General features: G+C 42.6%; 2 protein-coding genes across 3 annotated transcripts; one reads left to right on the top strand and one right to left on the bottom strand.

Annotated features, from left to right (window-relative positions):
• Positions 1–88: 88 nt before the first annotated feature.
• LOC136434798 (potassium voltage-gated channel protein Shal-like) lies at positions 89–9,790 on the top strand. 2 transcript variants are annotated; one of them, XM_066427862.1, is made up of 3 exons: positions 89–338; positions 569–807; positions 7,294–9,790. In XM_066427862.1, exons 2-3 carry the CDS (start codon positions 720–722, stop codon positions 8,700–8,702), a joined length of 1,497 nt encoding a protein of 498 aa, XP_066283959.1. In that variant the 5' UTR covers positions 89–338; positions 569–719; the 3' UTR covers positions 8,703–9,790. The 2 variants fall into 2 exon arrangements, with proteins under 2 accessions (XP_066283959.1, XP_066283958.1); XM_066427861.1 differs by having other exon boundaries at positions 89–807.
• A 2,428-nt stretch (positions 9,791–12,218) lies between these two features.
• LOC136434797 (uncharacterized) lies at positions 12,219–26,757 on the bottom strand. The gene is made up of 4 exons (XM_066427860.1): positions 26,622–26,757; positions 15,324–15,399; positions 14,476–14,641; positions 12,219–12,936 (listed from the first exon to the last, which is right to left on the bottom strand). Exons 1-4 carry the CDS (start codon positions 26,625–26,627, stop codon positions 12,552–12,554), a joined length of 633 nt encoding a protein of 210 aa, XP_066283957.1. The 5' UTR covers positions 26,628–26,757; the 3' UTR covers positions 12,219–12,551.
• Between the last annotated feature and the right edge of the window lie 1,161 nt (positions 26,758–27,918).

The raw sequence follows: 27,918 nt of genomic DNA, 5'->3' as shown, positions 1-27,918 counted from the left end.
GGATTTTTGATCGAATACCGCTCAGGAGTTAACCAGCCATATTAAGAATTTAGTGTCCCCACTTGCCCCATTGATAGTTAAGGGACCACCTGTTCCCACAATGCATCGGAGCACCCTCACAATAACAATGCCATGCTCCGCGGTGTGCAAAAACGCGAAGGGTGTTGGTTAGGGGTATTTCCTTCGCTGTGGTGTCGGCCTACTTACCACAACTCCCTCTCCTATGACAATCTCTAAATGTTCCAGATGGGTACGTCTTATTCCATGCCGCTGCAGGAGAACACACCTGCGTCTGTTACCCTGTACCATCCATATGGGGCGCCTCATCTTGAAACTCGGTAATCATCCAAACATAAATGGCAATTTTCTCGTTATTGGAGATTGGTTCCGCGCTACGTATTGATGGATTAATTTGGATGGATTAATTCTCATTTCACGTATGTGGTCCTTTGTCTGGCCAAATTGAAAGATCAATACAAAGAAGGTGTCGCCTACTGTGGTAATGCACCGAGGAGCATGATATTGGGAAATTCGATGCAGACAATCTGTTTGGGTCACACACTCACAGGAGTACGGCGTGCGCTGGGCCTGCGTGTAGCGCTGGAGGAACGTCACACAACAAAAGTGGTACCACGATGCGACCCCCTCTACCAAATCGCACCCTGCCAGTCTGCCAGCGGCGGTGGTGCCACCAATGAAGCCGCGGAAGTTTCTCGAACATGGACACTTCCACGTCCAGCCTCGGCACCTCGGAGACGGAATCTTGTCTGACCAGGGAGTCATCGCTGGAAATATCCAGGACCATCGGTAGGTCAAGCTCTTCTTTCACAACATCATTTAGCTTGACACAGCCTGCTGCAGCCGTGGGTCGTCCTCCAGACGGGGGTACCAGGTGATCGGTATGGTATGAATACCAGTGAACTGAAGGCGGTCATGTCGGTGTTGTGATATCATATAGCACGTCTTCCAAATCTTAATTAATTAATTAAGTGGGTTTTATTGTGGGTATTTGTATGCCTGGTAATTGCAGAATTAACCACAAACAAAATCATATTTGCATTTGTATCGATCGATCGTCAATTAGCTGCGACAAGAGATCACTTCAGACTTCTCCCGATCGACGCATGATAGTTCCGCCAGGCTGCCGGTGAAGATACGGCTGTGAAGATGCTGCTAATTGATTTCTAGAAGACTCTATGACGGAGCCAGTTTCGTTGTAGATTTGCCTCCAATGATTGTCTTGTCAAACCGTCCTTAAGACAGATACTTCTAGTGTCATTTGCCACCAATTTGTTGACACTTCCTTTTTTTTTAAAGTAAGGGACATTAGAGCCTATTAAGGGCTAAGGGCGTAACGTTGCCTTTGGAAAAGCCTTGAATGTTCCTTTGGAGCAGCAGAGGATGCTATTAGCTGAATGTCTTTTTTTTTTCTTCTTCAGTTATTTCTTTGCTGTTTTATCACCCTGTATCTGTTGGACCTTAGGCCGGTCGTACGTTCGATAATTGAACTCAGCGGCAATGTAATGGAGGGGGGAGAGATATAATGTAATGCGATATGAACCGAGCTGCAGTGGCAGGCATTTGTTGGAATTTATGATGACTAATAGGTGTAGGAACACATCGTTCCCGGACCAAGGCATGAAGTGCAAGGAAAGGGCGCTGCCGGTGCCATAAAACAAATGTCAGGGCGCGCACGCCGCAATATGATGCAACACGACTGCACCTTCACCCGACAAAGGGCTATGCAAATTGGCCTCTTTTGCATTCCTCGATGTTCATCGAATCGACATCTGGCGTGGATATTGGTCGCAATGTTTGACATTGTAATCAACATTTATCGAAAATCGTCAGGTCCCACCGCTGCCCGCGCCATTACAGTAACTGCAATGTTAGATAACGATGTGCGAACGCCATTCCTGGCGCCACGTATCGATCACCACTGATGTAAACCGCTGCAGTCTTCACAGGACAGCAGTTTTTGGAGGGGGGAAGTCAAGGGCCCCTGAACATTCTACAACTTAAGTTTGTAACACGGGGAATGTATCAGTTGCTAGATCCAGAACCGGAATTGGTCGTTAAGAGTAAAAAGACGAGACGAAGTTAAGTAATAGAGTAAAAATCAAGCGGTCGATATCGTTCTGCTGGGATGTCTGCTGCTACGCCTGTCGGGGGAATCAAATGTCGGGAGGGACGAGACGGTTGAAGAGTGGCCGCCCTGCATCGTAACGGGAAACGTTTTCTGGCTTTTGGACCGCCGCCAGAGTTTTTCCACAAGCCAGGCGTGTAAACTTTCGACTCAACCAGATATGATGTGTTGGTTCCTTGTTCAACCAACCCTCGGCCTGTGTTTGCCAATATTGATCAAACACTAAAAATGGAAGGACGTGTTACAAAGGCGACACTACACATACATAAAATTGGACGGATGTAGAGATGAATAGATGGATTGGATGGATCCATAAAGGATAGCCTGAGTTAATATTTTGGCAGTATTAATTGTCGTTTTCATCAGGAATTTGCAATCGATAATCACAACGATGACGTAAATATGGCGGCTCACTCCAGTGACCCTGGTTGACTTTTGCTAATCAGCAGTTGTTTTCTTAATGACATCTTCAGAAAAACTAGTGATGATGAAGAAGAGTGATGGGTGTGACTCGAGACGTCCTGAAGTAATCTCCTAATCTTGATATCCAGTTGTAGAGAACGAATAGTCTGTAAATTTTGTTTACCTGGATCTCTAACCTTCGTCAAACTTTCAAAAACTTTTATTAGATTTTTACGGCGGCGAGCTATTGGGTCTTATTCTGTAGAATTAGGCCATTCAGAATATGTTAGAAAATGTAATTACCCTCCTAATGATAGAGTTTATCTTTCTCATTGACCTACAGAATGTGATGGTCACGGACCCCTGCGCTTAACCTATAGCTGCCGTCGTTATATCCACATGTTGGCATGATTGAAACGACGTGGAATGGATATTGCCTGCCGTCACCATTTTCTTTGCCAGATTATTTCGCATTATAATATGTGTTTGACTGTACACGGTTAGTGTTTGTTTGAATGCGTCTATGATTTTTAACTCGTTGATTATGTTAGTCTTATATGTTGGTATGATAGTCAATTCAACGTTGTTTCAATGTACAGAACATGTCATTTAGCTCTCTGAATGTTCTATGAATAAGAACTCATTATTACGGTTTGTTTGTTAGTTAGTTAGGTAGGTAGTTAGTTAGTTAGTTAGTTTGTTTGTTTGTTTGTTTGTTTGTTTCAGTATCAGTTTATTTTTTCGCCAGAATGTCGCCTACTGGCCGTTTTCAATGATTCCTGGGAGCCCCGACATAGAATATCATAAAATTACAATAAATGATCATAACGTAAGCAAAGGTCGACTAAAATCAATCAACCTTTATAAATAAGTAGAAATCGTTGATAACTAGTAATGCAAGTAAATCAAGATAACTTGATATAAGAGTAACGTGCGTTCGTCCAGAAATCAAATGATTGTTATATTTGTTTGTTTTTTGCTTTCGTTTTTTCTTGTTCAGCTGTTTAATTTGGAATCGTTCATATTGGTCTGAAGTCCTCTAATGAAAGCAACTCAAGATTGCTTAGTATAACAGTAACGTGTGTTCGTTCAGAAATCAAATCATCGTTTGTCTATTTGTTTGTTTGCTTATCTTCTTGCTTGTACGTTTAATTTGGAATCGTATACATCGGTTTTTAAGTCTTCTAACGTGACGCTGTCGACCCCCTCCTCCCACACACCCCTCCCCCCTCTAACCTTTGGCACGATCAGTGCTGACAGACTCATGTTCATACCCAGGTCGCCCTGCCTGACGACTTTATTGATTCAATTATTCGCAAATGTTGGAGCTGAGCCGACCCACGGTGCCACTTGTGCGTAACAGTAGGCGCACTAATGTAAATTTATGTCAAACGACATTTGCAAGCGAAATTGCGGCCCAGTTTCCTGCAAGCTGTTCGAAAATCACCATTTTGGAATCGATGTCCATCAATTGTTAGGGTCCACACAGCGAATCATCTAACATCGATGTGTATATCATGGGCACATGGCAAAGACATACTGTTCAGAATGAACGAATTTTCCGCCGACGCTTGGTACATTTTCTGCGGATGATTTTATTCGGATATCCAGTGGTTGTCGGATCCGAAAACGTATGGTCATCCCTCTGCGCTTGATATCGGAAAACCAATGAAAGTACAGGAGTTCGGTGCCCCAAAATCGTTTTACAGAGATAATGATTTGCGCCATTTAGAGTGCACCGTCCTCAATGGGGCACGTTCAGGTGATCATCTGACCCATCTAGCCCCTTTATTTGCTCCGGTCATGATGGTTATAATCATTGACTGCCATTGTACCGAGCTGTCCCGGCAAACACACCAGAATTAACCCCCTCGCTTCGTCAAGTCGCCGCTGGTTTGGAAAGGGACCGTCAGGAAACTGCTCGTTCGGAATCGTTCGTTCAGACCCACGTAGTGCATAGTGGCACATAGAGCAGCAAGTTCCCCTGCTGATTCAGTAGCAGGGGATTTTTTTTCATAGGGAGCCCTTCCCCTTTAACGTACTCGAAGCACCTCCTCGAACACGGGACCCCCATTTTACGTCCCTTCCAAAAGACGGGTGCAGCTCCAATCGAGATTCCTGACCCAGGATTGAACCTGGGTCTCCCAGTTAGCAACTACATGTAATTGGAACTAGGAGCCCAACTGTGAAGCTGCTGCCAGTTAAGCTATAGGAATCACTTTTGGAATCACACACAAGGAAGGCTCCAGGAACCATTTGTAGCTGTCATCCCCGTATAGACCGTGGTACTACAGGGGTGATCATAGCCTCCACAGCAGGCTCTCTGGGTTTATAATACACTTCTGCTGATGACTTCTTTTTGTACTGGGCCGTTTGTGCAGCCGGGCCGGGCCGGTGCCGGGCCAAATGGTTACTGACTGACTGGCTGCACAGACGACCCAGTACAAAAACGTAGTCATCAGCAGATGTATATCATAAGCCCCCCCCCCCCCCCCCCCCGGCCCAGAGAGCCTGCTATGGAGGCTAGGTGATCAGGCGACAACAGTACTCAAACTAAGACACACGTGGATAATTGGAGACCATTATTTACCGCGAAAGTGTTCTCTAAAATACTTTCCCCTCACGTAAAACCCGTTGAGAGATAGCTCAGTGATTTTCAACTAGCTTTCCAGGAAGATATCGATTTTCGTTATCGCAGTGTTATACTGTTGTGCAGATTATGTACATATGTTTTGACTATTGTAATTTGTTATCATATTTTGCAAATAATTGGCCATAGAGATCAAGATTTTAATCATTTTGTGTTGTATTGTCATCATCAATACGTTACACAAGAAAACAGTTATTCAAGCAACTGAATAGACTGTCTAAAATCTATCCTTACGTTTTCGTGCGTATCTTATTACCTGGATGTCTAACCTTCATCGACAAAACCTCAATGTGTTACGTAAATACTTCTTATCTTAAACGTTATACCCTCCTTCCTTCCTAATAACAATGCTATAATCGTGTGATAAACTATGTGTTCTTTAGATATGTACTTCCACCAGGAAGCTATATATTCTTACCATTGTTGGACGATTCGTTGGTCAGTTTCTTAGTCAGTTAGTTTGTTAGTAGGATTTTTGATGATCATGTACGTTTTTTTGACGTTCATTTTGGTTAACAGCTAGCTGTTGGTCAATGAATGGAATAAGGACATTTTGGAAAAGATCTGAATGAGGAAGTCTAGGAATTGCTTAATTTTGAGCAACGAAAATCAACAATCCCTCTAGCAACTTCGTATGAAACTGCAGCTGAGCACGTAGATCTTCTGAAGAGAGGTCATAACTCAACCGCTGTCTAGTTTATTGTATAGCGTTGAAAAAGTTGGGAAAGTTCGAAACGCTATCAAATACTTATTAGGCCATACTTACTTGGTTTTATGTGTGACATACGCGTCCGCATCGATTTTGGCCTGCTTCCAGAGTCGCAAATACGGAATCTAGCCTCCTTCGAACGACGGGCAGCGGCGCGTGACAATGGTCGCGGCCTGGTAACAACTTCCCGCAAATCGAGTCGCGATGAAGGATGTAGACAGCGCGACGGCCGATGGATTACGAACAGGAGCCTGTATTTGCATGTCGTGCCATAGAGACATTGTAACTTTTTTAATGTTAAGTGTCGCTGAGTATTAGGGAGAAAGGGTTTATTCAATAGAAAAAGACCATAGCAGCACAAATGCTGAGTTGTGATTTTCGTACATACATGTCCTACATATTTAATAAGGTCTTTACAAAACATTACACATTTAATATTCATCATTATTATTCACCATGTAACTAGACACCAATAACGAACTGATTATCAGTGATTGAAGTACATGTATTAACACAACATACATACTACAGAATTCTAGATATATTCTAATGTCTAATTGTATTTCAGTTTCCATCATCATCATCATTGTTCTTACTCTAGATCTGGTCGAGATGCAGCATTAACGCGTACTGTCTGCCATTCATTCATTCATTCATGTCCTTATGTTACAAACACTTCCGTTAAAACGTTATAAATTGAAATCTTTATTGACACAACAAAAGTACAGCGACTTCCGTAAGGTCTTCTACAACTAAACATGCAAAGAACAACAATGGGATACAAAATAATTCACCTTAGTACAAGTATAACAAGTATATGAATACTTTGACATGTCGAGTTTAAACTATCACTTACACTACTAGCTCTAAGATCTAAAATTATATATAATATATATGTTTGCATTTCTTTCCTTCGAGATATTGACCATCTTGCTATGGTGTTCATCAATATCATTCAGTGATGACAGGAATACATCTACATGATCCAGCATATGATAAATTAATATCAAGCAGATTAATGATTTTGTGGCGAGCGGCTATGATCGAGAGGTCACGGGGTCGATTTCTGGCCATTCCTGTCTAGACGGTGTGTCCTTAGGAAAGTTACTTTATATTACCTTCCGCATTACACCTTCAAATCATGATATGTATGTTGGTCAATTGAAAAGAATGAGATACTTTCTGACTACCGTGTGTCCATTGTTTAAACAAACTTCAGTTGTAAGAAAGTAGAACTTGCTGTAGAGAAGGTAGCTGAATGCATAGCTGAATGCAAAGGACATGTCCAATGTTGAATGTTGAAAATAATGGTCGTTCGTATTCTGTCATGATCATAAGCAGCTATCACAGCACACGGTCTGTTCTCTATGTCTCCATTTCCTGCAGCTGTAACCAGAAGACCAACAAGAAGACCTCCCGCGACCCATCGGAAGAGACTGTCGTTTAACGTGAGCGGCACGGTGTTCGTCACGTCGGCCTTCCTCTTCGACAACCACCCGGACACACTCCTCGGATGTGACGAGAGAGACTATTTCTTCGACCCCCACAGGGAAGAGTACGTTTTTGACCGAGACCCGAAGGTCTTCAGATATATATTGATGTACTACCGGACGGGAAGCTTGCATTTTCCCCAGGACGAGACCGCACAAGCTTTCGAAGATGAACTCGCCTTCTTCGGAATACGCCCGGACCTCATCGCGCCATGCTGCCGGGAACTGTACACGGACAACAAAGAGGCGGAGGAGAAGTACCGACAAGACATTCAGAAACCTAAAGAACGTCCGAGAACGGGTCCTCGCGCGAAGCTCTGGCAGATTCTCGAGGATCCCACCGACTGTGTCGCGGCTACGGTGATTTTCTCTGTGACGGGTCTTTTTATCGTGCTGTCCATCCTCGCTAACGCGGTGGAGACGACATGGTGTCGGGACTATGACCTGGTGTCGTACGTGCGGTGCGGGGACCGTTACAAAGTCACCTTCTCTGTAATAGAAGTAGCCAGTGTGGGTGTATTTACTACAGAATACATACTGCGTCTTATATCAACCCCGGATAGGCGTGAGTTTATGAAAAGCCCACTGAGCATCGTTGATCTAGTTTCTATCCTACCTTTCTACATCGCACTATGCATCCCGGAGAACAAGGAATTGAACGGCTTCTTTGTCACCCTCCGGATTTTTCGAGTGTTCCGAATCTTCAAACTGTCCCGTTCGTCCTCCAATATGCGCCTTCTCGGCAACACGCTCACGGCCTGCTTACAGGACCTCAGCTTCCTCCTGTTCGCCCTAGCCGTCATGGTGACCATATTTGCCACCGTGATGTACTACTGCGACAAGGGGCACCCGGATACCATGTTCCACAGCATCCCCCACGGCATCTGGTTCATCGTGGTGACCATGACTACGGTCGGGTACGGAGACACCGTGCCCGAGACTCTGGCCGGGAAGCTGGTGACAGCGGTGTGTTGCCTGAGCAGTATCGTACTCCTCACTCTTCCAGTCACCATCATCGTCTCCAACTTCAGCGCCATCTACGCCATGGAGGTGGAGGCGCTCAAACGCAAGAACTTCGAGCCGGTGATCTCCGACAAGACGGAGATCAAAGGGTTCGAGCGGCAGCATCAGCACCTGTTGGAGTGTCTACATAGCACGACGGATAGGAGGTTTAAGAGGTTAAAGTCAAACGAAACTTTGGAGGATTACCAGAACAGGATTGGGTCCACCTCAACAGACGACGGCAGCTCAGACTGGCAAGACTATACAACAAATCAAGACACGTACGTCTTTTTACCACAGTAAGCCATAGGTTATACAGTTCTCATGACTTTTAGATTACGTCACTAAGATCCCCTTTCCACTGGATGGAGACCGTTGTACGACCAAGATAGGATTTGTATGACCAATGACTTTATGAATTGAATATGATCCATGATTTAAAAGTACTGATTTAACATGCAACAAAACACACAAAAGTAAGAAGATGCACTTTTTTATCAATGAAATTTGTCTGAACTACTAATGATATTTGTGGTCCCTCAGCGGTCGCTACTTCGGTGAAAAGGGGTTATTAATATCCAATGCTGGGTTTCGAGAAACAAAGGAAACATCATCTCATTGTCATTCTTATCAATAGATCTTGGATCTTCTCTAAGTCGTCAATATCTGGGTTGCTAGATGTATCGATTCACTCTCTGACATAATTTTATTATTTCCCTACCGATAATGCACATGATTATTTTATATCCGATAAAACACATGTACATATTATTGAGTTTGAGTATATCTATAGATAGGTGTTCGCTTGGACATCGACTTTTTGCTCGTCTGCGTTGTCTACAAAATAGTATTGATATTCTATATCTCATCGCATTTTCTTGCATCTGAATTTATTTTATGACATTGTCCCCTTCGTACTGCATGGTATTAGATAAAACCTGACAACAGTCTAGCAATAAGGAACATTGTAATGCGTTCGAAATGAGAGATTTATTGCTAAAGAATGAGGATAAAAACGGCGTAGTGTAGAACTAGAACGTGCATGTATGAAATCTATTGTTTTCAACCGTTAATCTTAAATGATACGGGTATCCAAAGCGATTGTTTAGGTTGCCATTTAGATAGCCGTGGAGACTTGTATTAGTTCTTCTGCTTAGAGTATTCTGTACTACGTATGGAATAATGCGGATGACGATAAGCAGAAGAATCCCACGAGAATCACCACGGTTATCGTTAAGGTTGTCCAAATCAGTCAGTATATGGTAGCTTTAGTTGGTAAAACGCCCTCCCCTCTTTTAATACTCCAACCTTGGTAAACCTCAGACTACAGTGTACATACGAAAATCATAGTATATCGCAGGGAATCGCAATAAAATTATCTTTTGACCTCAGATACGTGTACGATCTCTTATGTATTTGTCTTATATGTGTCACCGCACTGTTTGTGGTGAATCTGTGTGTTATGTAGTGTGTGAAAAAGAAAAATTACACTGATTGGTGTCATTCCGGCAGGTTCGATTTGCCCATCGCGGCGGATAACCCCACGAACCTGGTAACATCCGTCATGGACCGGCACAGCGCCGCCCTTGCCACGCTTACTGGTGGTACATATGGGCCCCGTACCAGCGACACAAAGGGCCTCCTGGGTTATTCCTTTAATAGAATCACTCATCCAATGTGGGTCGACCAAGTCGGCATGTAGTATCTAGATTTCTTCCTTCCTCCTCAAAAGCATCTTTGAAAAACTTGTAAGGGCAAGGCTACACCTAAAAATCTTGAAAGGTCTCGTGTCTTGTTTTCCATAATGAGTTTTCTTAGTATCAACCGTGATTATGAAATGTAGGTCGCTTGATTTAAGAAAGATTTGTAATGTACGAATCATAAATACGTGTATGAGTAAAATCATTATTAGATCTTGTTTGTGTTATTGGCAGATTTTTTTTTCCTTTGATCTTGACAAATGTGGACGATGTACGTTTTGTCGATAATTCTGGAGATCTGCTCACATGCCCGAGGGACTGCTCCGGAAGAGGAAAAATCGGGAAACACTGAACGAGACAAGATAAGATAGCGGATTTTTCTGCATGACGACTCATAAGACTATCGATAGAAATCCAGGCAGGGGCTAGTTTGTAACCACTTCCTCCGGTTCCCATGTGCCCATTTAGCAGAAACTCTTCCAATATCTCCATGCCTCCCATGCGATTATCTGCCAGGACGTCAACTTCTTCACCACTGCAGCCCACATAAATATTCCTAACGTTTATTCTAACGGTGCTTGCAGAGAAGAGTCGATACCGCAGCGATCTTATATGTATAACGCGTACCGGGGCATCTACTGTTCAAGTACAAGGTTAACATTTAGTCTGTAGTTTGGGAAGATATATGTTGTTTTCTTTCCTCTAGATACTCGGAGTGTCCTTTTGTTCCAGGCACTTGCACTGGATGCACGATGTGTGTGTGTTTTGTTTTTTAAATGGACCTCTTTCAGAAGGTGGCACTTGAGTCGATAGATCATTATGGAGCTGTCAAATACAAATAGATTTTCAATGTTATTGTTATCACCCCGTGTACTACGCACAATCCCTGCCTGTGTAAGCACAATGTCTGAAAAGCCCCGAGGTCGGCTTTACATACGAAATTATAATGTTTAACACGGAAGACACCGGGTTTATCTGACCAAGTGCTGGTCGGTGTACATGTCCAATCATTCCGCCCGAGTTCTCGGTGACAGCTTTTCAATTTCGGCGGACCTCTTGATAAATGCTTTTTTTGGTTGTCTGCGCGGCAATAAGTTTGTACATCTTCAATTATATATTTCGGGCGCTGTATGTGGGAGGACGGGTGGTTTATGACAGATTACGAAGTGATGCTGCCAAAATTGGTCCCTATTAGAGATGAAAAGAATATGAAATAGCGAAGGGCCGGCTGTCTCCTTCTGCCCATTTCTGTTCTTCGATTTATATATTGAATTTCTTTTTAAAGAAAGGAATATTGTGAAACGCCTAGTCTGCCGTAAAATGTAGAATAGAGTAGGCATTGATTCATACACTGGGAGCCGGTGCGTTGTTGTAGTGTTGTGATTTGCTATAGGAAAAATCGTGATCATCAAATTTCAAACCTGTCACCGTTGGAAAAAGGAAGCATCGAAACAATAAAGGAATATTGTACCCTGACAAATTTTCCACTACTTTGAGAGTTGAATATCATTTCAGTATTTCGTATTGGAAGGAAGTGACCTACGATCAATTTTTGCCTAATCTACCAAAAGCTTCCTATCACGATGCCCATCGACAGTTGGATGGTAGACTTGGACGGGATGGGTTTTTTTCTGTTCACAGTGCTGTAAGGCTGCAGCATCAACAGGGTCGCTTGGGGGCGCTCGTGATCTACAGTTTGTATGTTTGCAGGCTCCCAAAGCATTTCCCGAGCACAACCACGGCATATGTATCCCTTGTGGCACCCGCAGTGGCTTGCGAATTTTTGGCCTATCCTACTCATAATGAAGGTTATTTTTGTTATCAACATCTCGAACAAAGAGTTGTATTTTACGGGGAATTCATCCACATTTTATGTTTTAACTTGCATCTTATCAAATAATGCATCTTCAACATTTGGCTCAATTTCGTCCTTAAAGCGGCTGCCGAAACCTTACTGAATCAGTTTTAAATCTTCTTGAGAATCTGTACATTTACGGTGTACTCAACAAGTAACCTCTATGAGTAGAAATGGAACCTTAAACTACTCAGGCTTTGAAAACTGCTGTTTTTCTTCTTAAAAGTAAAGTAGACAGAAGGAAAAATACAGATAAGCACAATGTCACGTACGCAAGAAGTGCTTTATTGTTCTACGGTCACTACAGTTGGGCTGTACCTTTGCTTCAAACACAAGGCTAAATCTAGCTCTATATTCTTAAATGTCAATTATCATATCCTTACGTACAGCACAGTTCTTTCAGACACTTTTTTATCTTTTCATTCCTTGGGCTCTGCAGAAAGCTTTGTACAGAACAGAAAACAACGGCGTTACTTTGATTCTGACAGCCCGGCATCTTCAGTGACAGTGTCCGAAACATCGGGTTCGGTACATTTGATTTCTGAGAGCTGGCGCACACTTCTGCTACTCTATTGCTCCCTTTGGCAAAGGAAAGAATTACCGTACCCACTGTGGTGGCACCATAGGTTTACCCCCCTCTCTCTTGTAGAGGATCCACGCGTTTGACTTCGCCCTGACGGCAAAGCCTGCATGTTTGTCCATGAACCGTTTGATCCTTGAAGCGCCCTGATCGTACCGGTCGCTGCCGGCATCGCTGTTGGCCACGTCGCCGTAGTTGTTGTTGTTGTTGTTGTCGCTCCTCCGTTTGTACAGGACCCAGGCGTTCTTGTTCCCGAAGGGAGCTCGGATCCGTGCCGACAGATCCGCCGAGCGGCTGGTCAACACTTCGTCCCGGGGCATCTCTTCCTCTCCTCCGCTGGCCTCTCTCCAGGACGTCCCCTCCGAGACAGGTCGTGGCTCGTGTCTGCCGTCATCATGCCATCTGTAGAAAAAAGAAACATCTGAAGATGTCAGAACTTGCGCCATCACTGACTTTCACTCCGTGATTTCTTCAATACCTTCTTCATGTAGACGATCATTGATTTTCGCAATGCAATTCCATGGAAAAGTAAGAAACGGTCTGAACGAAATAGTACAAGCAGCCAATGGCCAAGCTAACTAATAAAATGTAAAGTTGTGAAATATGTGAATGGTCTATTGCTTAACATGTTTTGTTACCTATTTTGGCATTACACTGGGGGTTGTCAAACAAGGGTTCTAAGAAGAAGGTCTGCAGAAGCTCCTACCGTCTTAACACTTTAAAGAATGTCTTCAGTGCACATCATATAGGCAAAAGTAAAAACAAAGTGCGATGTGTTGTCGTTTTGACTAAGAAGACAGTCTGCACTGCTTATAGGGTACAAGTGGCTTCTGGTTCCCCTATGTTAACTGTTATTCTTAAGTCAAATGGGCCCACACAGTTAACGATCGAGCAAACCGTGAAAAAAGACGTAACTCTGCGATTGAAGTAAAAACGCCTGCCTCAGTGCCTACGCATAGGAAGCTGAATGTTTTTCGGATCCGCAAAAAAATAGTTGAGGGCTATAAAAGACCTGCAGTTTCTTTCGGGACAAAGGCCATGTTGGCGACAGTAGGAGGCAGAGACAAAGTTACAGAAGCAAAGATACAAGAACCATAACACAGTAGAATATCACGAAGATTACATGTCCTTGCGGTAATTCGGAAGGCATATCTCACGTAGATGCCAATTTCGAAACCAATTACGCCCAACACGTTGCCGTAACGACGTTTCTTTCAAATGAAAAACACAGCATACATAGCCCGAGAGAACACTTATGCCATCAAGGCTAAATCAAAATGACCTTTCAGCAGGTGTTGAACCTCTGGATGTTCTCTGACACTGCTGTTGGACATAGCATGCAATACATGGTGAAGCTCTCAGTCTTATAAACATTTATATGTTACTTTATTCATTGAAGATCCATAATCACATTAAAGGGCAAAACTACGCTAAATTACACTATACTTGGTTACAATTCTTACCGTTAAAGCAAAACAAAAATTACGTTGATAAAGGTTAGATATCCAGGTAATAAGATACGCCAGATTACAGTTACTCTAGTCAAGCAGCTGGATAAACTTTTGAAACAGTCAGATGTTTCAGACAGCATCCGCTGTCTTTCGTCAGTGGCTGGATGCTTTCTGAAACGCCTGACTATTTCAAAATTGTATCCATTTGCTTGAGTAAATGTCAGTTGGCGCAAAACAAAAATTGAATACAAATCGTACGGAATAGCAACATAGCGTTAAGCCCCCCTCTCACCGGACCCGCGGCACGCTGGCGGCGTCGCTGCGTGCTGAACTGGATTTACGTATGCATGACCAAAAAGACAACAAAATACACAAAGCTTAAAAAGAGTCGTTTTTTGTCGACGAAATTCGTTGAGTGTTTTGTCAATTCGATCGGAGGCAGCGACGCCGCCAGTGAGAGGGGGGCTTTAACGGGCAGAAGCTGCTCCACCTTGAGTAATCTGCCTGTCGCAGTTTCCCGTCCAGGATGCTGCTCCAGTCCAGGGAGTGCGGAGGGACGCCTTCTCTCTCTGCTGCACCGCGTGACGTCACGTGCTCTGGCACCCCTCTAGTGTAGGGCGTCCGTCCGGACAGGCTGTCCACCCATTTCGTCACATCTTTGGAAACAAACAAAACATACATCTTAGTGGATTCCATCAAACACACCTCTCACAAACAGATTTTATAGATAATTTATCATGCAATATGCACATGCACAGCACACAGAGGATTTCATAGATTGAATATGAAAACAGGCAGATATTATAATGTAGCCCCTGAACAAAGGTTTCCCCCTTTCTGTCCAAAGCAAATTGAAGATGAATTTCACTTTGTCATGGAAGGCTCTAGATGTTATGTTTTACGTAATAAGTTATTCACATTTCTCAATTCAAGTGCATCAGATTTCAAAAGACTCGATGCTACAGACAGATTTGCATACATCTTTAGATGCAACAACTCCGCAATGCAAAAAGAGGTGAATACATAATAGACTGATTTGTTATTATAGAAATACCGAATCTCATGATTAGCCCCACTCGATTGTAACGCAATATCAAAGACTTATGCTAGCCCTTATCATTTTAGTAACTAAGATGTTAAGTTTTATTCAATACTTTTATACTTTGTACTGTACTATGTTTAATGTTGCCATACATTGTACCGTGAACGATCGTCGTGCAATAAAGTTATTCTTCTTCATAAGACCAAAGACGATAGACGAACAAGACTTAACATAGAAATAAAAGAAAAATGTTTCTCAAAAGTGTACAAAGCAAAGTCTAAGGGCTTTCAACTTACGTATGTCTTCTGCTGCACAGATGTCCATGGCCAGGAATCCCAGCGACATTATAAACAACCAGCACATGGCAGCGGCCTGGGGAGGACGGCAGAAGGATTCCATCATTTTAGAAATGCTTGCAAACCTGTAAATACTGGCGAGACCGTCAAAGTACGAACGGTTAGCGAGTCTACTGGTACTTATGATGCTCCAGTTGGGTCTCGGTTCGTAGACGCCCCCAGACGCCGACGTTCGCCTTCACACCTAGTGTGACGTCAGAAGACGTCATGATGACGTCAAAGCATGACGTTCAAAATTTTCAATACTAATATCGCATGTCATTATAAGTAAAACGGCATTCGGCAAAACATCACTTGTTGTAAGTAATGACGTCAATATCTTCGTGAAGTTTTCAAGGTGATATATCCTGAGGCTTTTCATAGAAACAGAGGCCATATAGGGTCCAGTACTACACGTTTTCTGCAATGAGGACAGGGACCCATTCTTCCCCCACTGCACGCCCTCCATTCCCAAAACAACCCAAGTATAACCAAACCATCATCTCTCCATCTCCATATATATCCCTCACAATGATCATTCAGCAAGTCCTTCATGACTGTTTAACCATTTATTATCTGGTAAGCTTCTTTCTATCGAACCATAGCAGCAGGTGCACGATGTCAAACTCTGGCATAGAAATGTTTCTATACCAACTAAACGAACATCAAACCTCCAGCTTCATAACCCGTTGCATAGGTCATTCATGAAGTCCTCCATGATTGTTTAACCATTTATCTGGTAAGCTTCTTTCTATCGAACCGTGGTACCAGGAGCATGATCGCGATGTCCTTCTCTGAAAAGTTTCGATATTGACTGAATAAGCTATCATCATCATACCCCCATCTACATAACTCGTCGACAGTCAAAGCAAGTCCTGCAAGACTGTTTTACCATTTATTTGATAAGCATCTCAACCTCTAGCATAGAAAGTTTCGATTCAGAGTGAACCAACTAATATACCTTCATATCCGTAACCCGCTGCAAAGATTATTCAGCTTGTCCCTCGTGACTGTTTAACCATTTATCTGATAATCTTCTCTCTGTTGAGCTGATAAGATTATTTCTATTGGACCGCATCACCAGGGTTAGGGACACGATGTCCTGCATCTGGTTTTCAAAAAGTTGCCAAGACATCTGAAGTTATATCGCCGTTGACATTGCAGGTGTGAAATCGCGATGTCCTTTTCTGATATAAAAAAGTTTCGGTACTGAGTAGATAAGCTACCATACCTTCATCTTCGTAACCCGCTGCAAAGACCGTTAATCGAAGCATGTCCTACAAGACTGTTTAACCATTTATTTGATAAGCTTCTGTTTATCGAACCATAGCAGCAGGGGCACGATGTCAAACTCTGGCATGAAAGTTCCGATACAGATTGAAAAAAGATTATAACATGCTGCAAAGATCGTTCTGCGTGGACTGTTTAACCATTTGTTCAACAGGTTGTTTTTTCTTTCAGCTGATGGAATTCTTTCTATTGAATCACATCACCAGGACACGATGTCCTGCATCTGGTTTGAAAAAACACTTTCCAGGACATCTTTAGTTAAATCACCGTCTAGACAAATGTCTTGACATTGCACGTGTGTATTACGGCCGCTTAAAGATGATTACAGACGAATAAAACCGGTATAACCACAAATAATACAGGATATTCCTGCTGTGAATAATTTACTGGGTTCCCGCTGCCCTGACTATTAGAAAGATTAACCCTGACCCAAATCCCATAAGGAAAGTACCTGCCGGTCTTTAAGTTTCAACTGGTATTAATCTACTTAAGACTAAGATTCATAGCATCGTCTTAAACGTACCACTGATGTTCAATTCCACGCGTTCCATGTATGAACTGATGAAGATCTAAATCATATCATAGGAACAAGAAAATGAGATTGAGGAGAAACTATTTCTTGCGTGGTTTGAATTCGATTCAGTATTATGAGAAATGTGGAACGACTGGTCAATACGTGGTTAGATTTCTATAGCGGCAATCGTTTTCGATTTATCTGTTTTTGCACCACACAATGGTTTGGGGTGGATGTCAGAATACATCAGCTGTCAGTCGTTAACCTTCTCCCTGCTCTGTTACCAATAGATAATTGGCTGCCAAACGGCTACTTCAGTGTGCTAAAGGTTAAAGAAATATGGGACTGACACAGAACACTCCTCTTTATGTCACTAAATCTTACAAGTTTGAAACTAGATAGGTTAACAGTTAGCAACAGTTCATCCCTTTCAACAGCACCACACAAAAGATGTCAAGGTTTTAAAAGACCTGGCTCAGAATCTTGTTTTCAGATTTACCACCCTTCCTACATTGTTAACCGTCTTGGTGAAAGCAAACAGACCTACAGAGACTAATTATCAACCGACCCTTCATTTTCTCCGAATTCCTGGAACCCACAAGTCCGAACCTCGGCTGACGAATAACAAGACATCTGAGGATTAGATGATTCTTGATCGCTGAAGTAGCCTCCTTAGCAGATTGTACTGGCTTTTTTCTGCTGGCATATCAATTCTGTAGCACACGGTTTCTAGTGTTGCACTCGGTTCGTTGTCGCCAGCCTCCATATGGAGAAGTGCAATAGAAACTGAGTGCAACAGAAGCCGTGTGTGATAGAAACCGAATGCAATAGAAATTATATGCCATAAGAAAAAAAGCCAAACACCTTGGAATTATGTAAGGTCTAAGACGAGATTTCAGTTGAAGAATGAGAATGCGGCTTATTCACGAAGACTGAAAATCACCAACATAAAAAGTCAACTTGCAAAAAGGAGTTTCCAAATGAGCTTGCTACAGAAGAATCTGGTTCAAATCCTTCATTTACAACAATCTAATTATTCACGAAGAGTCACTCTGAAATTCTAATCGTTTGTTCACTCGTGCGATGACAATGGTCAGATTAGTCTAACTGTCATCCAGGTGGAGATGGATCTGAGTTCTAACCAGACTGACATTCCTAATGACCCGATAAGATAATAACTGAACCAACAAGCGTGTCATTAGCCTATTTTGGTTCCCAGGCTGGGTTTACACGCGCATTTCCAAGCACATGCACTCGGAGTGTGCTCCGACTGTACTTGGAAATGCGGGTGTAAACCGGGCCCGAGTTGCAGTCGTGAATCAGATAGTTGTACGTAATGAAGGAGTTGGACCAGATCCTTGCAAATTCCATGTTTAATGTGGGCTTTTTATGTTGGTGGTTTCATCTCTCTGGCTAAAATTCCGAAATACAAAATGTACTTACTTCTGTATTGATTGAAAATTGATTGGAAAACCAATGGCAAAATGGTGACTCGTCTACTAGTATCTGATCTCAGAATGAATTTGATGGTTCAAGACAATCGCTATTATGTGTAAATGTTTCTCGGATAGAATCAAGAGAATCATACTCAATGTACAAGGGTTCGGTGCAATGTCCATCACTCAAAATAGAGAATTGATTTTTAAAAAAGTTCTCTCACCATGGACCGAAGTAGCAAGATTCAGAGCCTAGTTTTGAGACTAGTGGTTTGTGCGAAGTTTCAACATGTCCTTCCTTCCTCTTTGCAATATAGTTATCGGGCGTGTTTCGGACATATTGTGATATAGCTTGGGGCGACTGAAACTGTGAAACCTGGGCAGAATAGTAGCCAAAGTAGCATGACCAATACCCATGGGGAAGTCCACATAGGTGGTCATAACATCCATGACGTCAGGCTGTACTCGGCGCCACAGGTCTTCACAATTTGGCGACGAATTCGGCAAGGCATAGACAAAGTTAACAAGCATGAAGCGTATCTCTCTACAGTAGATTCATTCACACAGTTTGTGCCCAACACTTATGACGTGAGTTAGTGCAGTGATGCACCGGGAAGTACCTTTTTTTCTTTTACCATAAGAGAAAAGACTACACCGGATGGACTCCTCTTCTTCTGTGACGATCTTCTTCAATCATCCAGTGTCCTGCCCACTGTGAAGACGAGCACAACTAGCCGCGGGCGTGGTTTAATTGGGTCCAGTGGTGCCGGCATGTTTCTCGGTGATACTCGCATCTGAATGCCAGCTTCAGAGTGTTACAAACATGCAGCCCTGCCCTTGATGAACCTATTGGACACCATTTTCTATATCCAGGCGTTTCAAACTTTATTCCTCAACACTTCACCATCTACTCAAACATGTAGTCCGGTCATGATGAACCTATAGTATTCGACACCCTTTTCTATTTTGCCTTTTTGGCTTTCGTTCTTCCATATTTCAACATAGGGTAATGTAGTGTAACCGGAGAGTATTCTATACTGAAATCATTTCGTCCAGTGATATGGCCCATAATTTGGATACACAGAGCTTGTATATTCAGGTAATCATTGTATTCTCCTGGAAAATCAGCCGTTTTAAGCCAATATTGTAGTTTCTACGACTGTGGTGATTGCGTAATGCTGAACATCTAGGACTCTAGGGTGCCCTGTTGGTGACAACCACCAGTAGACAAAGTTAGACGCGAACTTAAAAACCACCGCGAAGACTCAATTTTCTCCCTACCGTGAAATTAAAACTACGCGAACTTAAATGCATTTACGGTAGTTTGGTATTTTACCACAGACGTTAAAGTTATTTTGGTTTTACATCACAAGTTTCTCTCGCAGTTCTCAGTCACTCTGTCGACAACTAGTTACATAACGCTGTTAGCCTCATTGGCACATTCCATCATCTGTTGTTGTTTTTGTTGCTCCCATTGTGCGCGATATTCTGGGTTGTGCGGTCTTTGATTGCTACCAGAAAACTGAGGCAACCAGTACACTGTAAAATCAGAAAGGCCACACGCGTAACAGGAAATAAAAGCAAGGATAAGCAACGGAGGCTACATTTCTGTGATGATAGCAGACAGAATGGACAGAAAATCCTATCGGCTAGACTCTTAAAAGAGCACATCAAAGCATCAAAGTGATACCGATTAATATTTTTGACACCCTGACCTTTCAAATGCACTTTGAAGCACGTTTTTCGGTGCTATGCAGCTTCCCGGATATATAAAAAAACATTCGCCGTTCTCTACGAGCCGCTAGCCGCAAATGAGACACTCTTCCTGCCATCGCGACAACGTTTGGTCCAAAGGAAAAACAACAACATCAAAGCAATGATTTCAATTCCCATCATCAACAGACTGCTGTAGAAAGTAATTGAAAATCGGGTCTTGAAACGCATCGCCTTTGGGTATTACACTCTATCTTACATCAGCGAACCACAACAACGAGGAAAGGACACCGACACCGACAAACATGGGGTTCTGTCGGTTGTTAGTTTGTTTGGTTGATTGTTTGGTTGGTTGGTTGGTTGGTTGGTTGGTTGGTTGGTTTGTCGGTTGGTTGGTTGGTTGGTTGAATCTTCAAAGCAACGAACTTCACAGAATCCTGTAATTTCTTACAGTTTACAGAGGATTGCCGTCTATCTAGTTTGCCACTAGACTCTAGACTAAAACTTAGACAAGACGTCTTATGAGCATAATCTACATTTTGTTATTTTTGTACCTTGGCAGAATTTCTAAAATGGCCTTTAGAAGGGTACATAAAGCAAAAATTATCAAAAAGAAATTAGTTGCTATCAACCATCCCGACGGGGCCCGATACCGACTTCATGTCAACTTTGACCCGTTGCTGACGTCACACTTCCTTGTCTGATCACTTGACATAGGCTTCGTGTCAGTCAAACTTGAGAAGGGTAAGAGGTCTGGTCGGAACCTGGTAGGCGCTTTCCTTTGTGTACAGAAATAATGTATAAAATCTTAATGTTGTCAATTACCGTCACAGATTAACTTCCATCCCAATACAGGAAATATATTAAACGTTGATATTTCTTTCATTCTAAGTACCGAATCCAAAAGCTATTGGTGCGTTTAAAATTTCAAACTCCTGAGGAAAAGAAGGCTCACAAATAACCAAGGCAGATAGACAATATTGCAAACAGTGGCAAAAATGCGCATTCTGTGTTAAAATCACGACCACACCCTTTTCACAGCATATGGATTCGTTTTTTGGGATGAACCCGGATGCTTCACCCATAGCGAATCCGTCTCTTCAATTTTCCGTTCATCATCTATAAATTAACACACTCAGGTAAAAAGAACGTCTCTTGCTAGCTTCAATGTTCACGCTTGTCTGAGTTAATGAACATTTCTGTGCACCTTGGATACAAGAAAAAGCACAGAGTGTTCTTTAAAGACTTCGTTAGATCCAAGGAATGACGCACAAATTACCGATCACCCTCCATGCAGGCAATACCAGTAGTTCTTTTGAACGTACCGCTCTGTTTGATGTTTGTTAATATTCAAACGCTTTTAAGCAGTAATCTACCGCTAATCTCTTCAAACGAGTAATTCTTATTGATGACATTAGAGGCTTTCTTTTGCATTCACGACAAATGAAATGCGCCGCTTTCTAATTTATCATGAGCGCGCTTAAGAAATTAACAATTTAGCGTTCTAATTTGCTAATTTGCTCCCTGAAAAAATTGGATTTTTTCATGGAGATATTGTTTTGAGCGTGTTTGTGTGTGTGTTTGCGTGTGTGTTTGTGTGTGTGTGTGTGTCCGGATTCTTGTGGTCAGCATACCTCAAGAACGTCTTGATGGATTGTAAAGATATTTAGTATGTGGGTAGGTGTTGGGAGGAGAAAGGTTAAGGTCGATTTTGGACCCCCTGGTATGTGACACTGGAACTACATTGGCGTTTTTGTCAAAATCTTCCAAGGAGAATAACTGAACAAAGGAACGACAGATTTTCATGTTATTTAATATGCAGGTAGCTTAGACAGAGATGTACATAATGAAGTGCAAATCGGTACTTACTTTGCATAAGTAATTAAGAAAATCTATTTTTCCATTCTAATTCTGAAACATTTGACATATCGTTGATGAATCATTGTATTCTTATTGTTGAATATAAAGCTGCCTTGAGCCATATAGACGACACCAAAGGAAGCACACGACAGTGTTCAGCTGAATAGATAAATGTTATATAATGCATTCCGATCCGCTTCTGCACCGGGTACGACAGGAATGTTGACGGGCGCGCCCTTAACGTCCTCAATACTTAGCCAATCGATGTATCGTCTTTCTTACCCCGCTTAAATCATAAAGCCTGGGTCTCAGCTAAGATTGCTAAACTCGGGGGTTCTATACTAAAATCAATACATATCTAGACACTTCCCTAGTCAGGATCTGAATTTGAACCATAAGCCTTGCAAAATAACGAACCAACCTGTTGGAGCTTTCCGAGCACTTAGGAAACTTTAATTTGGTTTCCTCGAAGATCCCAATAAATGTATGATCCAAAATAAATTTCTATCGGAGGCCTCAAAGATTCTTAAACCACGGAAAGAAAGAGGCATAAAAGAACCACGTAGCCATCCCTGAGTAGTGGTCTACCTTCTAAACCGTCACAAGTACAATGCAATATCAAAAATAACTATAACTAAAATATATACATAATTCAACAGACACTACAAACTGATCAGGCGTCAACCTTTGCAGTTGCTGTAACAACGTGGACGTGCTAGTAGTTTGACTGGTTCCTCGCACCAACGCTGAGCACACGACACACAACTGCCACTCATTTCTACATGGGCACAAAGAGTCGCATTTCATCCAAAGGTTATATCCATTTTGGTGGTCGGGATTTCCAAGAAAAAAAATGTCAATCGCGTTCGCAGAGTGATCGAGTATGATATTTGCGCGTTCATCTGAGACATTTTAATGACTGAAGAGAGGTGGAATGCACACGCATTCTGTATATCAGCAGACTCCGTAAATGAAAAGTACGTGCATTTTGCTCAACGTGTTCACCAAAACTATCACGATTTTTCTTTGATAAAACGTGTCGTGTTGAAATGCAATTTTACCAAACCGATTGGGAGGTCATCTAACTGTTGGGGGAACCGATGTGTGTAATTTGTTCGGGCAACAAAAGTAATAACACGTTCTGTGGAAACGATACGTGTTCTCTTCGACTGACAATGGTGCCGTAACTGCGTCAAATATCATAATTGTTGAGGGATGCATTTGGAAAGGTTAATTCTGTTATATCAAACTTGGTGACGTTTCTTTTCATCAATGACACCGCTTTCCGAGATGTCGATCTCCAAGGTAAGAAGAAAAAAAGTGGCAACATACACCACCGGATCATCTACTTTGAGCTTGACGAAATTAAAGTGGAGAGGGTTTTATCTTTTATCCCAGCCTCCACCAGGCCATCCTACGGGGATATGGATAGTAGAATTCGCCAAATATCGAGTGAATGAATGGTCAGGAGTCAATCCGCGGTAAAGGCCTCATGTCTCCCTATGTTGCAAACTGTACACTGTGGTTGGCCAACTCCTCTGAAGTGTTATTCGGTCCATTTGGCCAATTTGTGCTACTTCCAGCAACCTATGGAGACCGATAGTTTGTATCCCGTATTGCTGGGGTAACACAGCATGGTGTCCAGCTACAGGGCGGTATATAGTCTCCGCGGTAACCAAGTAAGAACCCTATGATCTACCCTCGTACCTGCTACGTCACTGTAACCCCGGTGAGAACACTTCTGTTTAAAACATATTTTCTAATAAAGGCTGCGACCGCTGAGAAGATTTGACAGGGCGCATGAGGAGTGCAATAGATTAAGTAGTAAAAGAAGTTAAGTGTGTTTTGCTGTCTTTTCAGTCATTCTTTTAGATTTGCATCATAATAACTAAATAACAATTTTTGTTACTCCTGAGTATCTGCAGCTTTTACTTAGCGCAAAGGACCAGAATAGCCTGGTTATGTGTGTAAGAAAGATGGTATTTCCGACCTAAATTACTGCTGCACTCGGGACCTATGTATGTATATATATATATTAGTCGAATCCGTTAGTTTGATGAGACCCACAATATATTTAGTTATGGGTGAGAAATAGGGTATTTCCACCAAACTTAGCCTGATTTAATCGCGCTTATAGCAGCCGCCCGTAACCGGTCAGCTCCTAGAAGAGGGGGCCATATGCATTGCAGCACCGGACAGCTGGAGTTTTGGTTATACAGACTACACCAAACTAACTGTTGGCTCAGGACCTATAGTCACATCTGTCAGTTTGATGAAGAATCATGATAGTTAGAAGAACCATAATAACGGTAAATAAGCGGTAAGAAATAGGGCATTTCCGACCAAGATTAATGTTGCACTCGGGATGTATATAAGTAGCATCCGGTTAGTTTGCTGAACCATGATAGCTTTAGTTAGAAGAGCCATAATAACGGTAAATAAGCATTAAGAAATAGTGTATTTCCGACCAAAATTAATGTTGTACTCGGGTAGTCGCATCCGGTTAGTTTGATGAAGTACTATAATAGCTTTAGGCACGTGTACGAACTGTATTTCCGACGGAACTAACTTAACTGTAAGGGCCTGGTCAGACCTGCCGGGACACATTACGACAACAGGATAACTGAAACATACAAAACACACAAGACGTTTCCGGTGTTAAAGATACATGATATGCTAACAACGAGCAATGGGTCAGTGTAGTAGTAGTAGTAGAAGTAGTAGAAGCAGCTGACGAAGGATCAAAGATTCGGCCAAAAATTTGCACTGATGACTTATGAGTCCTTGTCTTGCATCAAAAATCTAAATTATGTCAATTAGATTGAAATACAAAAACTGAATGCTCCACTGCAGTACCAAGAAAGCCGTCAGGGTCCAAAATCATATCATATTAAGACCTAACCAAATACCAAATATCATGACAATCCATCAACAGCTTCTCAATCTACACTGTCTAATCAAAATCAGTACCGAACAAATATTGGTGAAGGAAATGACCAGTATAACATATTCCGATTCATATTCATGGTAGACATAAAAGATTAAAGCACATAAACCAGTCGCGATCGTTTGATAAGCCAAAATCCAATCACTTATAGGGACTAGCTAGTATACTCATCGCGCGTTAAACCTTCATAATCTTCCATCGTCCGCCCATCTGATCCTACAGTAGGCCGAACGTAAATGTAACAGAGCAGTTCCCAAATCCAACCATGATGCGTTGGCCGGTAGTCGCTCATCTAAGAAAGGTTGGATGATCCTGGATCGTTAGAAGTTTTGAATATCTAAGATGAATAGATATTTGGGCCGAGGAGTGATACTTATACAACTACTGGATCAAGAATGAATGCAGCAATTTCTGGCTACTGCAATCTCGTGCATCATGGTTCATTAAGACGACGAAGCGCAAGGGAGATGGCTGTTGTTGTTGTTTTTTAAAATCAACACTCCTGGAGCTGAAAACTGGTTCAGCTCCGACTAAGACTAGATCGTCGACTTGCATTTCCGCAGATAAAAGTAACCTTTTGAGAAACTGTTGGCAATGAAAAAAATTGATGCTTTTGCCGATTGATTATCTTGAATACAGCTGGTATCATTCTGGTAATCATTTTGCCAATCATCATGACAGTAAATATGTGCCATATGGCACGGAAGCGACATGTAGTTACGAAACAACTGAACGAAACAACTGAACGAAAAGCAGGACCTGCGAACATGTATCTTTAACAGTTTTAGGAACCGGGAAACTACAACAGGCAAGACTGATGTGAAATATAGATGTAAAGCTGGCCATGAAGCGAGGAAATGGGGTTGTGAATTTTTCAGATTGTTTCCGACAAAGACATAGGATGTCGTCAACGTCTGCTGGAGATACTGGACACTGTGGCCCGGGTAATATGGTGAAAATGAAGTTCTATCGATTCATCCAGGTGAAAAGAAGATTCTTTTGTATGAATAGATCCATGGGATCGCCTGATATTTAGGCCACATCCTGTATCATTACATGTGAGGCAATATGTTATCGTCTTAACCTAGCAGTTTTTCCCTTTTGAGCTGCTGCAATCGAAACAGGACAAAAGCGCAGAGGAACTAAGAGCAATCTTCATTTTTCCGGACCGTTTTCAAAAGCCAAACATCTGGTACTTGCAAGATGATTGAAAAGAAAAGAAGACTAGTACTTGATGCCTACTCAGTCTGTATGGAGTGCAGATGGCTAAACGCTTGGAAATTGGTAGAATACAATACTTCACAGATGTCTGTGTTAGTGGGGAAACCTTTGCTCATTCGGAGCTCCGTTTTCTAGCGCAACATCAAGCAAGACTTCTTGAAACAAAGAAAGATGCGAGCAAAACTCTAGCCTTTACCTGTAAACGTTTTTTTCGTGGCACGACGGCAGACAAGGAACAGCTTTTCCCGAGACAAAGAAGAAAGCAGAAGTCTTCTTACCTTCATCGTTGCTTGGTCCTCTCTTCCCTGCAGTCCGCACCAGAATGAGGTGCTCCTTCTCCTGGAGCGGCAGATATCCCGGCCTTCCTGTGGAGCCCAGGTCCAACCGTGACGACACAGCCAGCGTCACGGGACGGCATCGCGAGCGCACGTAACTCCACAGGTGGTTTCCCCGTGGGCAATTCTACAGCTCATCAGCCGCTGCAGCGGTAATTCCCATTCTCATCAACAGCCAATTAATTTTGCGAGTGACACGTTATTTCCTTCCTTTGAAACTAGCGGATGACACGCGCGCTTGCCCTCTGACCTCACGCGGTTACCTAGGGGATATCGGGAGTTCATAGCTCTGGAGAGAATCGTCCTCAGGCAAATGCATCCCCGGAAATAAAGAAAAAGAACTTGACTGATTCATTGCAGAGAAGTTTGGCGAAAGAATGATATGTCGGATGAATTATCCTCGCCTGAGAAGAAAAGGTCAAAACATGCAACTCGTTCATCACGGGAACTTAGTTGGAGCCCCGGCGACGAAACAACATTTACCAACAGTTTGATGAATCGTGCGTAATTCCTCCGCGTACCGATTGCTGTTATAAACTCTTGGTCACTTGATCGAGAATACTTGCTTACATTCAATTGCCTCATTTTACGGTTGGCCGATGTGAATCTGTCTTCTTAGATTGTACCCAAAGGACGGCGGATTTGCGCAGGATGTTCATGATATGGATCTAGAATCAATACGATAGATTTGGCTATTTAGTTAGGTGTGTTTTTGGTTCCTTTTGGTGGCTTAGAGCTGCATTTCCTAAAACGTTAAAGCCTTCAATAAAGGGATAGTCGATAGGGAGACGTTGAGATGACCCGATTTGTAACTATACCGTCCGTGAGGTCTTGTCCGAACCCTGGTCACCACGTAGATTCGTATTGGGTATTTTGTACACGAGGATTACAGAGGTAAGGGATGTCCCTGTAGCCCAACTGGTAGCAGCCTCACAGCAGTGGAGCTCACGGTTCCAATTACATGTAGTTGGTAACTGGAAGATCCCGGTTCAAACCCTTGGAAGCGCAGCTTTCGTCTTTCGGAAGGACGTAAAACGGAGGTCCCGTGTTCGAGGAGGTGCCTTGAGCAAAGGGGAATGGCTAGTAACCCCTCACTGTACAATTTACCCTGCTACTAAAGCAGCAAGGAAATTTGCTGCCCTGTGAGCCAGTAGGCACTACACACTACAAGGGTCTGACCGAAGAAACGATTACTAGTACTACGCTAACAGTGTTTGTTATAGCTATTGCATGACCACGT

The sequence above is a fragment of the Branchiostoma lanceolatum genome, chromosome 5, assembly GCF_035083965.1.
Source record: "Branchiostoma lanceolatum isolate klBraLanc5 chromosome 5, klBraLanc5.hap2, whole genome shotgun sequence".
Lineage (NCBI taxonomy): Eukaryota > Metazoa > Chordata > Leptocardii > Amphioxiformes > Branchiostomatidae > Branchiostoma > Branchiostoma lanceolatum.
This window is presented reverse-complemented; position numbering and strand designations above follow the sequence as displayed.

Bases quoted from the DNA above. Each gene is read 5' to 3' on its own strand.
- LOC136434798 (XM_066427862.1), top strand. From the start codon at position 720: ATGGACACTTCCACGTCCAGCCTCGGCACCTCGGAGACGGAATCTTGT. The intron at 808-7,293 runs GTAGGTCAAGCT...CATTTCCTGCAG, and splicing joins GGAAATATCCAGGACCATCG to CTGTAACCAGAAGACCAACA.
- LOC136434797 (XM_066427860.1), bottom strand. The intron at 14,642-15,323 runs GTAAGTTGAAAG...TTGTTTCCAAAG, and splicing joins CTGTGCAGCAGAAGACATAC to ATGTGACGAAATGGGTGGAC. The intron at 12,937-14,475 runs GTGGAGCAGCTT...TTTTTTCTACAG, and splicing joins CGACAGGCAGATTACTCAAG to ATGGCATGATGACGGCAGAC.